The 15,207-nt window shown below is 57.6% G+C and overlaps 1 protein-coding gene across 5 annotated transcripts; it reads right to left on the bottom strand.

Annotated features, from left to right (window-relative positions):
- Positions 1-446: 446 nt before the first annotated feature.
- Positions 447-14,941, bottom strand: OSBPL7 (oxysterol binding protein like 7). Of its 5 annotated transcripts, none has more exons than XR_608649.4 (24): positions 14,764-14,932; positions 13,302-13,463; positions 13,069-13,194; positions 12,827-12,880; positions 12,084-12,197; positions 11,604-11,714; positions 11,367-11,484; positions 10,342-10,445; positions 9,866-9,958; positions 9,649-9,781; positions 9,474-9,568; positions 9,193-9,288; positions 8,303-8,440; positions 7,609-7,702; positions 6,675-6,922; positions 6,354-6,491; positions 3,846-3,909; positions 3,668-3,746; positions 2,409-2,553; positions 2,151-2,295; positions 1,939-2,065; positions 1,613-1,735; positions 1,295-1,474; positions 447-783 (listed from the first exon to the last, which is right to left on the bottom strand). XR_608649.4 is itself a non-coding variant. In XM_003827477.5 (23 exons), exons 2-23 carry the CDS (start codon positions 13,374-13,376, stop codon positions 1,366-1,368), a joined length of 2,529 nt encoding a protein of 842 aa, XP_003827525.4. In that variant the 5' UTR covers positions 13,377-13,463; positions 14,764-14,941; the 3' UTR covers positions 447-1,365. The 5 variants fall into 5 exon arrangements, 1 of the variants encoding a protein (XP_003827525.4); XR_010110533.1 differs by having other exon boundaries at positions 14,495-14,925; XR_004667127.3 differs by having other exon boundaries at positions 447-866; positions 14,764-14,925.
- Positions 14,942-15,207: the final 266 nt, after the last annotated feature.

Here is a 15,207-nt window from a genome sequence, read left to right as displayed (position 1 = left end):
TGAGGCCAGGTGTGAGCAGGGTTGGCTCCTTCTTGAGGCTCAGTGGGAGAATCTCTCTCAGTTTCTCTCCAAGCTTCGGGCGGTTGCCAGCAGCCTTGGCACTTTTGGCTTTCAGATGCATCGCTCCCATCTCTGCCTACGTCTCCACGTGGCCGACTCCCGTGTGTCTGTTTCACACACTTGTCTTCCCTTGTGTACGTCTGCGTGCCCAAATTTCTCTCTACTTACAAGGAGACCAGTCACTGGAGTAGAGCCACCCAAATCCAATGCGACCTCATTTTAACTTGTCTCTGCAAAGACACTATTTGCAACTAAGGTCACAAGCACATGCCTGGGGGCTAGAAATGTTTCTTGGGGACACAATTCATTTTACCCATGACAGTGGCAGAGGGCTTTCCACTGACCATGAGCCCACATGTTTTTCAATGAATGGTCACAGGCCAAAGTCTGGGACAGTCTTTATTGGAGCTTGGAATGTCATAGCAATTCGCCCTCATCAGAGGCAGACTGTGAGAAAGAGCAGCGATGTGGTGGACCCCCAGCAGGGGGAAGGCCGGGCTACATGAGGGAGCCCTGCTTGCCTGCAAGCAGGGCACAGGCGCACACGCATACACTCTCCTACATGAACTTACACTCACACCTGTGCACTCGCTGCCGGTGGGTCGGAGGCCAGGTGCCTTGGGCTGCTCCCCTCCTCATGGAGAGGCCTCCTCCACTCTGGGGGATCCGCTGAGCTGAGACGGGAGGGAACCGCTTGAGGATCAGGGACGAAGGAGCTGGAAGCTGCAGGCATTTTGCAGTTAGGGAGAAGGGATCCAGGACAGGAGGGATGGCCAGGGACCAACCAAAGGGAGCTGGAGAAGGCCCTGCAGGGCCAGGGAAGGGGAAGAAGATGCTGGAGATGGGCAGAAGGGGAGGGAGAACAGATCACCTCCTCTCCTTCACTCACTGCAACCTCACCGCTGGGGACAGAGCCCTGGGCACAGAAAGCCTGGGGAGCGTCAAGGGGTCCCCTGTGTCCTAGGAAGGCACTGAAATAGGGAACAGATCCTGGGAGCCAGAGTCTCCCCCAAGTACCCCAAAGGGGACAGGAATCGGAATGGTGAAGCGGGAAGGGTCTTACATGCTGGTTGTCTGGGGCAAGGAGACTGGGGAAGCACAGATTCTGCTTCTCACCCCGAACGGTGGGGTTGGGGGTGGGCTGAGATGCAGACCCTCTGGCCAGCAGAGGGGAGGGAGGGCCAGGGCTGCCCCTTTGGTCTCAAGGGCAGTGAGGCGGGGAGCCTGGCCTCACCCATGTGTCCGTGGTAGGGGGTGGAGGCAGGAGGAGTGAGGAACCAGAGCCTCCTGCCCCCGGGGCCAGGGCTACCAGAGCACGGCCCCATCCATGTTCCCGTAGCCTGGCTCGGCCCGCAGCCTCCAGTAGGTATTGTTGGTCACCCACCACTCTTTCCCGCTGCTATCTGTCTGCCGCCTGGTGGGAGAAGGCGGTGGCAGTGAGGGGTGAACATCTAGAAGGCAGGCTAGGGTCCTAAGGTGCTGCCTCCCACACCTGCCCTGCTCCAAGCAGGGCTCATGGGGAGACCCAGGGCGGAGGGCGAGGCTGAGGTACCTGAAGAAGCGAGCCTGGTGTACGATGTTGTTTTCCTCCATGACTTTGCGCCTGTCTCGCTGCAGCTGCTCGATCCTTCTCTTCTGGGCCTCAGCTGCCTGTATGTTCCCCTCCTCCAGGTACCTGAGGATCCAGATCAAACTCAGGGGAACTGCCCATCTGCAGGGGCCCCCAAACCCAAGGCCTCTGTCTCTGCCCAACTCTGTCCTCTAGACAAGCCCCATTTCTCTGAGGCCACTCAGTGAAGGAAGGACAAAGCCCCAGCTCTGTACTCTGTGGAGGGAGTGAACTAGATGGTTCTAGGCCGGCACCCATCCGGCACTGACCTCTGGTCTGGCCGGAGTCTCGTGTCGGTGGAAGGCAGTGACCGTTTCAGCTCTGCTGTCAGCTCATTCAGCTCCAAGGCAAACTGGGTGAAGCCGAAGTTTCGCTCATGGTCGGGGGGCATTGAGTCTGGGGGAAGGCAAGGGGCTGGGGCAGGTGCACCATGCCTGAGCTGCTCCAGCCTCACCCAGCCCTCTGTGACCCCTCCACTTACTGGGTTTCCAGATGCACTGGCCACCTGGCATGGGTCCCCGGTACAGCCCCTCATGCCACTTCCCAAAGAGTCGGTGGAGGACACGGCCACTCCGACTGAGCACAGCGCCCTGCACCTCGTGGACATTGGAACTCCAGTACTTGGCCTGGGGTGGGGAAGGCAGGGTTTAGGGAGGTGTCCCCTCCCCCTTAGCCAGGGTGACCTCCAGAGACTGAGGCTGCCGGGGATGGATGGGCAGGGTCAGGGTGGCACACACACCTTGCAGAAGGTGATCTTGCAGTGGCAGGAGCTGTCCTGTGTGTTTCGGATGAGCACCTCCCCATAGTGCTCGATCCAGCGCTGACCACTCAGGACATTGTGAATGCAGGATGTCACCTTGTTCCACTCAAAGTGGTCCCCAAACCTGAGAAAGACAAGGTATGGAAGGGCAGCTGGCTGGCCCCAGGGAACAAGTGAGTCAGGGGCCTCCTGTCTTGCTGAAGCAGGTCACGTGGGTCTGTGACAGGAACCCTGGGGTCCCAACTCCAGTTCTGCAGTGAAGGATGACTTATATTCACAAGGAAGAGTGGCCTTCACAGAATGTATTCAACGAAAACATCTCCACTCATCTACAAAGCCCCTGCGTGCCTGAGCAACAGGGATGAAAATACACAAAGTGTCCTGCCCTTGGGCACCAGGAACCGTGTGTACGTTCACATCCATTATCCTGCTTAATCCTCACCTCTCTTGGGTATTACTTCTTACTGTCATGTCACAGGCAAGCAGGCTCAAGGCTCTGAAGTGTCAAGTCTTTTTGCTGCTTACATCACTATTTTCTTTTCTTTTCTTTTTTTTTTTTTTTTTTTTTTTTTGAGACAGAGTCTTGCTCTGCTGCCCAGGCAGGCTGGAGTGCAGTGCAGTGGTGCAATCTCAGCTCACCGCTACCTCCGCCTCCCAGGTTGAAGCAATTCTCCTGCCTCAGCCTCCCCAGTAGCTGGGACTACAGGCTGGTGCTAATTTGCATCACTATTGAGTGGCAGAACTCATGGCTTCTGACTCCAAAATCCAGGATCTCTACCACAACACCCAGACCACTCTCAATACCCTTTTTCTTTCTGGCTTCAGACCTCTGCCTGTAAAATTAGCTAGATGAGAGTTTTTCAAATTTTGTCTGTGACCCCTGAGTCCTGAGATCAATTTAGGTTTCTGTGTGTGTGTATGTGTACACGTTGGCTTGAAGTCTCAAAGGCATTTCTGACTGTGAGACTGTGAGTCATGGTCAAAAAAGTGTGAAAACCGCTGAGTCAGATGACCTCGATGGGCCCTTCCAGCTCTACTACGTTCCAAGGCTTTTCATCTTTCTCTATTGGCAACTGCTGTAAATATAGGTGTAAAACCTACAGACACTGACGCCACTGCAAGCAGCTTCAGGCCAGACCTTCCTATCCCGTCCTTATCCTGTCCCTAAGGCCATGCCCCCTCCAGCCTGAAGGATTGCCTGTGGCTTGGCCTGGCTGCTGAGAGTCTAAGAATCCCACCTGGGCAAGCTGACGTTGACTGTTCCCACAGGCACAATCTCCAGGGATTTGCCCCAGAACTTGTTCTTCCACTTCATATCTGGAATTGGATTAGGGGAGGGAGAGTGAACAACAGAGATAAGGCCAGAGGGTGTTCCCTTTGCCCAGGGCCACCCCGGCCCTGCCCTCTACTCCTCACCTTGCCAGAAGGCGAAGTTCTCAGACTCTGCATGGCAGGCCGAGATAGGGGGGTGGTGGGAGACCTTGGTGAGCAAAGAAGTTATCTTGAGGCTGTCCCCGAGCACCATTAGGGTACCCCAAAGTCCCTTATTCCCACCCCTAGTTCCCCTAAGTACCACAAGACCAGTTGGTTCCAGGTTTCCTGTCCCTATCACCGTTGGCCACCTCCTAAACCCATCATCCTCTCTTCTTCCCATGAGGCCCCTATGTTCTCCCTTCTCACTCGCTCTTCCTCAGAAGCTCCCCTGGCTGGCCTTGTCTATGGCGTCCTCCAGAACCCCTGCTCAAGCCTGAAAAGTTCCCCACAACAGTGATGGGTGGGGCCTCCACCCCATGCCCTGCCTGAAACCCAGCCCTTGCTGATGACCCTCTTCCCCACCATCTCCCCCCACCCCACCCCAAAGCTGATCATCGCCCTGCAACCTCCACCCCACACCCTTGGAAACACTTGGCCTTGTTCCCACTTGGAATGGCTCCACATCTGGAGCCTTCAATTCCAACATCCCACAGCCTGCCTGCCTTGCCTCTCTCTCCGTTCCCTGTCGCCCACAGCTCCAGCCAAGATGTCCAGGTCCCCGACTGCACTGCCCTCCCATGGTCTGCCAGCCCCATCCTGTCCTTCACAGCACTCTCAGCTAATACCCTCAGCCACCTCCCCCACTTGCCAGAAATGCCAGCACCGGCCTCCTCTGTGCATCCCTGGCTCTGACTCTGTTGCCAAAACACAGACACGACCCACACTAAGAAACTGCTAAATCTACAATGTCCTGTATCTGGGGCCTTGACATCCCTCACCAATCCTCCTCTGAGGACCCAGGCACAAGCCAGGCCCTTCGAACCTCATTCGCCTCCCACAGTCTGTGGCAGAACAGAAGTGGGTCAGGGGGGCGATTCCTTCTGTCTAGCCGCAGTCAGCCTGCTCCCACTGATGCCCCCCAGGCTGCCCACTCCTCCTCCTTCTGCACCTTCAGTCTTTCCCTCTTTATTTCTCTTTCTCTCTGAATATAAAGATTGTCTGTTTCTTCCACCTTAAAAAATAGTAAATCTTTCTCTTCTAGACACACACATCGTTGTTCACATATGCGTAAAACATTTCTGGGAGGAATCCCAAAAGCTGGTAGCAGTAGTCCCTTCGGAGTGTTGGGATGAGAGGGAGGCTTATTTTCTGTTGTACGCACGAGTGTACTGTGTCAATCTTCACCATGTTTCCAAAAACACTTCAAATCCAAACAAACAAACAAACACACAAACTGCCTCGACCTTTATCCCCCAACAACTGCCACTTCTCTCTCCTCTGTCCCTCATGGTAAAATTTTTGGAAAATAGTCTGCTTTTTTCTCTATTTTTTATAAAACCTACACTCTACAGCCTCTGTAATCCAGTCTCTGTCCCCATCCTGTCTCGGAAACCTTCCTCACGCAGGAAGCCGATGACACCCCTCAGGTCCCAGGGACCCGCGACCCCTCCCCTTCGGGGCCCCCAGCGCTCCTGCCTGCCCTCCTCCCTAGACACTGCGAGCAGTCCTCCCGAGGGCAGTCCTCCTGAGGGCAGTCCTCCCTTGATGTCCTCCTCCCTCTAAGCTGGCCACTCTTTGACCTGTTAGTGCCACCTGGTGCTCTTGGAGGAGCTCCAGGCCAGCGACTCCAGAGCCTCCTGGCCATCTCCTGTGGAAGTCGAGCCCACATAGTGTGTTCCCACACACATTGTCCACCTCACTAACTGGCACCACCATGCACCCACTGAATTCCCCAGACCAGGCCGCCCAGACTTCTCCCTCTCAACAAAAACCTCCCCATTCCCTACACGGGAGAGTACCCTGCTGAACACCAGCCCCTGTCAGGGGCAGCACATAAACAGCTCTTGAACCAAACACACCACAGCCTAAGTGCAGGGACTCATTAGCTCTACAGAGATGACAGGATGGACCCTGTCGGCCTCCGCCAACCAGGCACACACCACCCGGGTGTGCTTTGCACACTGCGATTCTCAGCAGCCACTCCACTGCCTCAAATCCTCCATGGTGCCAATGCCTTCAGGATTTAAAAACACACATACAAAAGCCCAAGGCCTCTTTCCCTTCACTGGCAGGGCTCCTCAGCATCTGGCCCACCTTGTCTTCCAGCCCCATCTCTAACCTTCCCAAGCCTGCTCCATGCATTCCTCTACACCATCTAGAAGGAACATCCCATTCTCCCCAGCCCCTGTACTCCCAGCTCTCTCCAATTCCTCCTTCAGTTCATCCTAGCCCAAGATTGCCCCCTAAAGCATGAGCCCCCAGGTGGAGCTCCTGGGATCCAATGGCTGGACCTCAGAACGTGGGCCAGGAGCACCGCAGAGCCCGGCACAGAGCCAACTGCCCACGCTCCTCTCCCAGGCCCTGGTCCCTCTGCCCCAGTTCTGGTCCCAAAGCCCAGGTCCCTCCTTGCCCCAGACACCCAAGGCCAGCCCTCTTCTCCCAAGGCCATACCTGCTCACTGATGAAGCGGAAGCCTCGGTCAGGCCGCTCACACTCGTAGGTCTCCCCCAGGACAGGGTTGAAGGGCTTGCAGCCGGCTCGGTGGTATGTGGAGGAGTAGGCCGAGACAGCAAAGGCTGCGATGTACACCTGTGGGGGGCAAGGAAGGTGCAGGGTACTGAGGACGGGGCCGCCACCCCAAGCAAGCAAAGTATGGGATCTTGGGGTGGAACTTCAGCAGTAAGGAACAGCCCAGCCAGGATTTTCTGGGAGAAAAGGTCCCAGGGAGAAGGAAGCAGCCTTGGGCTGGGCGTGAGGACAGGAAGCAGGTACCATGCGCTCGCAGGGGTCGGCGATGCGGCTGGCCTGGTCCAGGAGGCTGCTGTATTCCAGCTCCTCGCAGAGCCGCTGCAGAGTGTTGAGCGGCTCGTTGAGCTGCACAGGCATTGACACCTTGGACAGGTCTTTGCCGATGTTGTTGCGCAGAATGTTCCACAGGCTCACGTCAGCCCCAGGCCCGCTGGCTGCCGGCAGGCAGCGACGGCGGGGTGGCCCCATGGGTCTCCCTGGAACACACCCCCCTGGGGCCGCCCTGCCATGTCACTCTCCATGTGGGCACCAGGCATCCCAGACATGGCAAGCCCACAGCCCAGTCCAGGGCCCAGCTGCCTCCCAAGCCCCTGGGACATTCGCCCCTGAGCCCTTGTCTCGACTCACAGCAGGGCAGGGTGACTGGGGCTCTAACTGCTGACAAGTTCCCAGGGACTCAGTTGGCTGGCAGGGGTGGGAGCCATGCAAAGGGGCAGACAGTTCCCACTGCCAGAAACCCTGCACCCCAGGAGCCCCTCCCGAGTCCTCACCCTTGCCTTTTGTTCCCTTTATAAACACAGAAACAGAGGTCAGAGGGCAGATTATCCAGCCCATTTTATGGATGAGGAAATAGGCTCTCAGAAGTAAAATGAGAGGTCCAGAGCCACACTGCTAACAAGCAGCAAAGTGGGATCTCTTGCCTCCCTCCAAGGCCCTAGGCAAGCCTGCTGCAACAGAGGCCAGCCCCAAGGCCTGAGCCTGGCCCACCCCAGCAGAGCTGCTCCTGGAACATTTCCCAGTTCATGACCTGGCCTTCCTTAGCTCCTGGGGTCAGCATCCAAAGCCACTAGCCCATCAGTCACCACAAGGGATGGCCTTTGCATGGGCCTGGGCCATGGACAAACCCTGTTTTTCCACCCGCCTCCCACCCCTCCCTGCCTGCCCACCCAGCTGGCACCTTTCTGACAGCGCTCAGCTCCCCTGAGGTCCAGCATCTCCTCAGACAGGCTGGTGGTGATTTCACTGGTACAGGACTCCTCCTCCTCTGAGCCCTGGGCCAGGACAGATGACAGGCCGGGCAGACTGGGCCTCCCCCGGGCAGCTGGGCAGTGCCCAGGGCCTGGCAAGAATCTGCCCAACTAGCCCTTTGGTGGGAAGGGGAAGAGAATGTATTGGGGGCACTCTGAGCCCTAAGACATTGCCCCGGGATGCCTGGCATCATGGAGTGTGCCCAGCCACCTTGGGAAGGGGAGGGCCGGACCCTGCGGCTGGTGGGAAAAAGCTCAGGGACTTGATGGGACACAGAGGGAAGGGAAGTTGGGGATTACTGAGGGTCAGGGTTTTAGAAGAGGGAATCAAGGGAGTGCTGAAGCTGAGACAGGGTCATAGGAAGATGACTGGGGTTGCAACTGTGGCAGTAGTTTCAGGAGAACCCAATGGGGATAAAAATGTCACACTCCTCTAGGAGAAGAGTCCCTAGCAGAGATTTCTGAGCCGGGCCACACAAACTCAGCTGATCTGGACATAGTCCCAGAGATAGCAGCTGAGGTGGTGAGAAGGGGCTGAGGAATCTATGGTCTCTGTGGACCCCACCCTTCTGTTCCCAAGGTCCCCCCCGCCCCGCCTCACTGCCAGCTTCTCTCCTCCCTCACCTCATTCTCAGAAGAGCTGGCGGAGAGGAGAACCTCGCAGGCATCGAAGAACTCCGTGTGGGAATCAGCAAGGGACAGGATGCTGGTCTGCGATAGCTGGGGGGTGAGCTCGCGCCCCTTCATGTACAGAGCTTCTTGCTGTGGGAGCAGCCAGATGGATGTCAGACTCCGGGGCCAAGCCGGGGGGATCAAGCAGGGTACCCACTTGCCTGACATTTCCCTTGAGAGGGAGGCATAACCGGGCACTTTTGCTGAGTCAGACACCTTCTGAGCAGAAGAGGCAGAGAGGAGTGAGAGCGGGACAAAGGCATAGTAAAATGAGCCCTGGCCTGGGAGTGAGGAGACGCAGGCTCCATTATAACTGTTTACACTTCCTGGCACTGACCCTGAGCCCCACTCCAAGCCCTCTGTGTGCACTAACCCACTCAATCCTGACACCTACCCTGTGAGGTAGGTGCAATTATCACCCCCACTTTGCAGATTGGAATGCTGAGGCTCAGGATCACAAAGCCGGCAGGCAGGAGAGCCAGATTTGAACCCGTGGAACGTAGCCCCAGCGTCTGTGCTCAGAGCCCGAGTCTCAGTTCAGCCCGTCTATAATTGCAGGAGCCTGAGCCCACCCATTAGATCCTTTGAGCCTGTTTTGTTATGCTGAGGGTGAGAATCACTGCATCAGAGAACCCCGAATTAAAAGTAAAAGTACCCTGCACGTTGTTACACAATGATCGAGATGGGGCTGCCGCTTACCTTATGGGAAAGACAATGGAGCCAGGATTTTTGGGCTGTCTTTGGGATTAAAAACCAACTTTGCCCACTGCCCTGGGCCTTGGCTTTCGCTGGGAGAGAAGGTACAGGAGAATCGGCCCCCACAACCCACCCTGGCTCCTCACCTCCTCAGGGTTGAGGGAGCTGAAAGAGTCCGCCGTGGTGTCGGAGGAGGTGGACAGTGAGTGGAGGCGCCTCTGGCCAGTGGAGGCCTCAGAGACCTGCAGGGAGAGGGTGAGGGACACGGTGCCAGGAGGATGAGGTCCACCCCACCTTGCCGCATCTCTGCAGAGACTGCCTCTGCCAACCCCCCACCCTGACCCAGATCTGCTATCAGACCCCAGGCTGGCAGTCCTCAGCTTGAAGCCCTCTCCCCGCACCAGCCACCCTGTCCCCCAGGCCTCACCCCCATCCTTGACAACTCTGAGCCCTGGTGCATGTCCCTCAGTCGGTCCCGTTCCATGGTGAGGGCGGCCAGGACGCTGCTGAGGGAGCTGTGCACTACAGGGAGTGGGGCAGACCATCAGAGTCCTCGCTCGCTCCTGTCCACTCCCCACCAGCCCCTCCCAGCATGCACTTACCCTTCTGGGCCAGGGCCCAGAAGCTGCGCTGCAGGTGGGCATAGTCTGTGGGTGGCAGCCCACGGGTGCCCGAGGAGTCCCGAGACTCCAGGTAGCGAGACAGGTTGGGAACAGAGCCATGGAGACGACCAACCTGTAGGTGAAGGGGAAGGGCTGAAGGGGCCGGCCTCCTTAGAGCATCCTGCCCCATCTACGTGAGGTGCATGCCCGACCTCACCCGTCCAATGGTGTCATCCTTGGCAAAGCTCTGGGTGCACCACATGCGGCTGGTCCGTTTCCCCTTCTTGGGTCTTTCGGTTGTCACCGAGGCCTGGCAAGTCAAGGTGGGGGCAATTTTACTCACAGGGTGGGGAAAAGGGGCAGAAACCATCACAGCCTGGGAGAGGTAGACGGCCTCCTGCGCCATGGAGGAGGGCGCAGATTACCCAGCACAGAGGATGCGGCCGCTCAGGCAGGGCGACAGAGACAACTGACATCCCAGTGGAAGATGACAGCCACCCTGGCAGAGGCGTGGGCATGGAGGAACGGAGACAATCTTGATACAGTTTGGACATGGGGCAGGGGTGGGGAGGAAACCAGGCGATGCATGGCTCTCCAGGAAACCGCAGCGATGTAGGAGGAATAGGACCCATCCTGGGGAAGTGATGGGATCGGGGGCCTGAGCAGGACCCTGTGTGTACCCCTGGATCTTACCTGGTGTGTGGGGATAACAGGGGCTGAGGGGATTCGGTGCAGGGACTCCAGGCTCTGGAGGAGCCTGTGTAGTTCCTGGAGCTTCCCCTGACACTCAGAGAGCTCTGCGGGGAGAAAGAACAAGAATAAGAACATCACTCATTTTTTTTTTTTTTTTTTTTTGAGACGGAGTTTTGCTCTTGTTGCCCAGGCTAGAGTGGAATGGCGTGATCTCGGCTCACTGCAACCTCTGCCTCCCAGGTTCAAGTGATTCTCCTGCCTTAGCCTCCCGAGTAGCTAGGATTACAGGCGCGCACCACCATGCCTGGCTAATTTGTTGTATTTTTAGTAGAGATGGGGTTCCACTATGTTGGTCAGGCTGGCCTCGAACTCCTGACCTCAGGTGATCTGCCCACCTTGGTTTCCAAAAGTGCTGGGATTACAGGCATGAGCCACCGAACCCAGCCTCAAGGACATGACTCTCCCAACACTGACTTCATGGAGATCCCGATACTGCTCCCTGTTCCCTGTTCAAGAGCTCAGGTCGCTACCCCTGTTGGTGTGGTGCCCCCTGGTTTCCTGGGAGGGTCTGAAGCCTAATTTTTGCTCTGTCTCTAGACCATGCCTCACCTCTGCTGCCTTTGAGCAGACTGGGGATGTGCTCACCCTCTCTCTCTCTCTACTTGGTTTACACTTCTCCCTCCAGACCAACTTCACAGACCCTACTGCAGGAACCCTTTCCTGGAGCACACTCCTTCCCTGGCGCTACTCCTCAGGCCCCTGCCCTGTGTGGGCATTCAGTATCTGCTTTGTCACAACTCCTGTCCCTGCATCCACGTCTGTCTATGTGCCCAGACAGACTCTTACTCTTACTGTAAGACTGGGATTCCCCTAGACAGGGCCCAAGTAGACTGGATCTCCTTGGAGGCAGAGGCTGTCTCATTAAACTGGGGCTCCCTGAGGCGGGGATGGAGGTAACATTTTCCCCTCCTAGACCTGCCAGCTTGGGCCCTACCCTTGGAGGTGCTGTGCCTAGGGCCCCTCACCATGAGAGCAGCGGTCCAACCCATCACTGTCCCTCAGCCAGGAAGACACTTTCTCCCGCGGTCCAAGCCCAGGTAGGGCTGAGGCAGTAGCTGCTGTTGGAAGCTGGGCACCAGGAACCTGTGGGGTGAGCCCAGGGTCAGGAAGGATGATGCCCACCTCCCTGGGTCTCACAGTTCTCCATAGCCCCCGCCCCTGAATTGCCACATTACCTGCCCCCACCCCAGGGTCCACCTTACCTTCCGGTGAGCAGTACTGGGCAGTGAGCCACGGGGTATGTCCAGGCGGTGGGCTAGGCGGTGGGCACGCAGCTGCGCCACCCAGCTCTGGAATAGGTCCTGGGATTTGATCTGCAGAAGTGATGGAGAGGGGGAGGGCTATCTGAAGAGAGGGACCACTTTCCAAGAGCAAGAAGTCAGGGCTCTGGTCCCCAGACAAGCAGGGTCTCTTCTTACAGAGCCTGGTTTGTGCAAGGCTCACTTGCAGGGAGACAGAGCGCAAGGCGCCCAGGTGTCTGAGCCCTTAGCTCTGTGCCTGTCCATACAACAACCAAGAAGTGCAGGTTTGCCCTTGGCTGTTTTTACAGGATGGAAACTTACTTCTTGTCAAACTCAGAGACAGACCCTGAGTTCCACAGACCCTCAGCCCCTGCCCCTGTGTGTTCCAATGCCTCTGTCAGGCTGGGGGCCAACACACATCCTGCCTCCCAGGGATGTCACCTTGAGGTGGTAGATGTTGTCTTCAGTGTCAAGGTCAATGCGCTGGGCCTTTTTGTTGATGGACATGACCGACAGCCGGACATCGATGGAGCCATGGAGCTTCCCCTTGGTGATCTGGGGGTGAAGCGTTGGTAGGGGGACAGGGGACCTGTTTTAGGCTCTCAGAGCCATAGAGCCACCATCTCCCTGATGCCATTCTAGGCTCAAGGGCCAGGTGGCAGGTTCACCCTCATGTCCAAGTCACACTATCAGTAGAGACTTGTCAATCATCCTCCCATGTGCAGAACGCTCCCCTACGTCAAGTAACATCTTGGTCTCTAAGAAGTCACAGATCAAGAAAAACTATTCCCACCCTCAGGGGTCTGCAGGGTTGTGGAAGGCAACACCCTCCCAGAGAGATCCTGGGTACCCAGGCCTTCAGTTCCTTGTTCCCAGCCTGAGAATGGGACCAGGATGAGGGTGGTAAAGCCCCCATTTCTTGGGCACTTATTCTGCCCTGTCCAGAGAGCCTTGTGCGTATGACCTCCCTTACCATGACAGCTCTGCACCTGGGGGATGGTGCTCTCCCATTAGAGGTGAGGAAGCTATGGCCCAGGGATGTAACTTGCCCGAGATCACACATTCGGCAAGTGGTGGACCTGGGATTCAGACCCTGCTCTGGTCGATTCCAGATACCCCATGCCTGCCCAGGGCATACTGGGGCCAGACTCCTCCCACAACCCCAAGCCACTGCCCGGACTCACGTCTTGCCGGGTTGTTGCATAATGAAGGATCCCGTCCTCGAGCACAAAGTATCTCTGTGATGTTGCCCAGGAGTGACAGGACCCGGGAGGCCGAGAGGAAGGGCATGAGGGAGAAGGCAACCACACAAATTAGCTTTTCTTTTCCTTCTCATCATGCAAACACCATTGGACTGCCCAGCAGCTGCCCCCCATTCCCACCCCGCCCCCCATGTCTGGACCCTCCCTTTGCCTGCCCACCCTACCTTGTGCCAGCCCTTCAGAGGCCACTTCCTCTTCTTGAGCAGGTGGCCTTCCTGCCTCTCAGGCATGACACCCTCTGTCCCCAGCCTGCCCCGAGGCTCCTCCACCACCTCCCACAGCTCAGAGGCCTGCAGTCCAGGACAGAGGGAGGGGAGCACTGGTGAGACGTCCGCCTTGACCCCTTCCTGTCTGGTTCAAGCTTGGCCCACCCACCACCGCTTTCCCACTCTCTGACCTGCTGAGCACTGCTGGGCTTTGAGGACTGAGCGCTCTCAGGCAGGAAGGGCGGGTCCCTCTCTTGGAAGTCCATGGAGAAGGGAGAGGCCACTCCCTGCTGGGGATGTAGAGCAGGGAGCAGGGTGGAAGGGGAAGGATGTCACCTGCTCCTGACGGGGTCCTTGAAGCAAGAGAAAGACCCCCTTAACGCAAACTCTGCTATCACCTTCCCCACCTCCAGCCCCTCCCACACCCTCTGAGATAAGGGCTCCCCAACATACCCTCTGCTCACCTGCCATGCCTCTCCCAAGTCTGCCCCTCTGTCCCGACCCCACCCATTTTCACCTGATATGGACACTGCCCTGAGAGTGAACTAGCACACAGCAGACGGGCAGGTGCCCAGGGAAAACCACAAGACATATGCCCAGCCCCGCCTTGGGCACATACTCTGGGGCTCCAAGAAACATTCAGTGCTTTCTTTAGAGGCTTCCCTGGGAGTGCTCAGAGGTGAAGCAAGGGAGTGACAGAAGAGGCTCCAAGAAGAGACAGAGGGGTTCAGAGACTGGACAAGCGAGACCTCCTCAATCCAGCTGCCTCTGCCTTCAGGACCCCTCCACCCTGCCACGGTAGCTCAGAGACTTCTCTGCCATGATCTTGCAGAAAACTCCCCAGCCTCCCACCAATTAATCTCCATATTATCTAGTGCTTGGAGAAACTGAGGCCTGAGATAGCCCCCATTTTCCCATGTCTCCTCCCACCAAACATGCCCCTAGGATGCCCTCTTTGGACCCTCAGTGCCCCCTAAAGCCTCACCATCCCCTGTCTACCCTCACAGTCCTTGGGGCTCTGAGAAGTGCCACCCACCCAGAGAGGGCAGGACATTGGGCTAACGGAGATACTTCATGAGAGAAGAGGGGGCCTAGGACATGCCCAGGTCTGCACAGGTCCTGCAGCAGTGCCCACAGGCACCCTTGGCACTGGCCCTGGCCATCCTGGCTCCACCGGGAGATCAATAATGCATGAGGCTCTGCATGTGTGAGACGGGGGAGGGGCCTGGAGGGGCGAGGCTGGTTTGAGGTGGGGGAAGCAGCCCAGATCTTCTAATGGAGCTAGCAAGCACCTGAGGAACTGAGGCCCAGAGGGGACAGGGATGTGGCAGGAACGGGTGCCCAGGAGGTTGGGGCAGAGGGACCCTTGCTGCAAGAGGCTGACCTGGGAGGAAACTCTTGCATTCAGCCATTGAAAGTTCTCAAACTCTTCCGGTGTTCAGGTATCTCTGGGCCCTTCTCCTGGCCCTGTGGGGATCCTGGCCCCTCACTGCTTGTGGGTAGAGGGGGAGGCTCTATCGGTAGGCAGGTGAAGGGTCTAGGTGAGCCAGGTGGGTGCCCCCTCTCCACCTCCATTCAGGAGCAGACCCATCAGCTTCAGGTGGGAGGGAGCTCTTCTCAGGAATGTCAGCTGCTGCCACGCAGCCCCCTTACCCCAGGGTCCATGGACGCCAGTACTCCTTGGCCCTCGCGCCGCTCTGCCTCTGAGTCACCGTCTCCGAGTCACCGGCTCCCTCCTCACCGCGCTGAGCAGTGGCAGCAGCTGCTGCAGGAACCAGGAAGGAAGGAGACGTCGGAGCCTCCCCTCTAGCCGGATCTCCCCACCTCCCTCTCCCCTGTCCCCTCCTCCCGCCAAGCTCCGGGCAGCCGCTCAGCTCTGCCCCCCTGCTCCCCGGAGGACTCAGGGCTGAGCAGACTGCCCTAGCATCGATGTGGCTTGGGAGTGGGGGCACAGTCCCCGCTGGGCATGGTTCCAGATAGATCAGAGGACTGGGGAACTGTTGGCTGTATGCCAGTGGTGATAAAGGATTTATTCAGACTAGCATGGCAGTGACCCTGTTAGTACCCAAGGCCAATTCCTAATTAATCCCCGCCCCC

This window comes from Pan paniscus, chromosome 19 (genome assembly GCF_029289425.2).
Source record: "Pan paniscus chromosome 19, NHGRI_mPanPan1-v2.0_pri, whole genome shotgun sequence".
Classification (NCBI taxonomy): Eukaryota; Metazoa; Chordata; class Mammalia; order Primates; family Hominidae; genus Pan; species Pan paniscus.
The sequence above is the reverse complement of the archived record's forward strand: the minus strand, read 5'-3'. Positions and strand labels throughout refer to the sequence as shown.

What these genes read in the sequence shown, in the direction of transcription:
- OSBPL7 (XM_003827477.5), bottom strand. Translation starts at nt 13,376, where the DNA reads ATGGACTTCCAAGAGAGGGACCCGCCCTTCCTGCCTGAGAGCGCTCAG. An exon ending in CTCTGAAGGGCTGGCACAAG is followed by an intron (nt 12,881 to 13,068) that starts GTAGGGTGGGCA and finishes GCAACATCACAG; the next exon opens with AGATACTTTGTGCTCGAGGA. An exon ending in GTTGGACCGCTGCTCTCATG is followed by an intron (nt 10,446 to 11,366) that starts GTGAGGGGCCCT and finishes TTCTCCCCGCAG; the next exon opens with AGCTCTCTGAGTGTCAGGGG.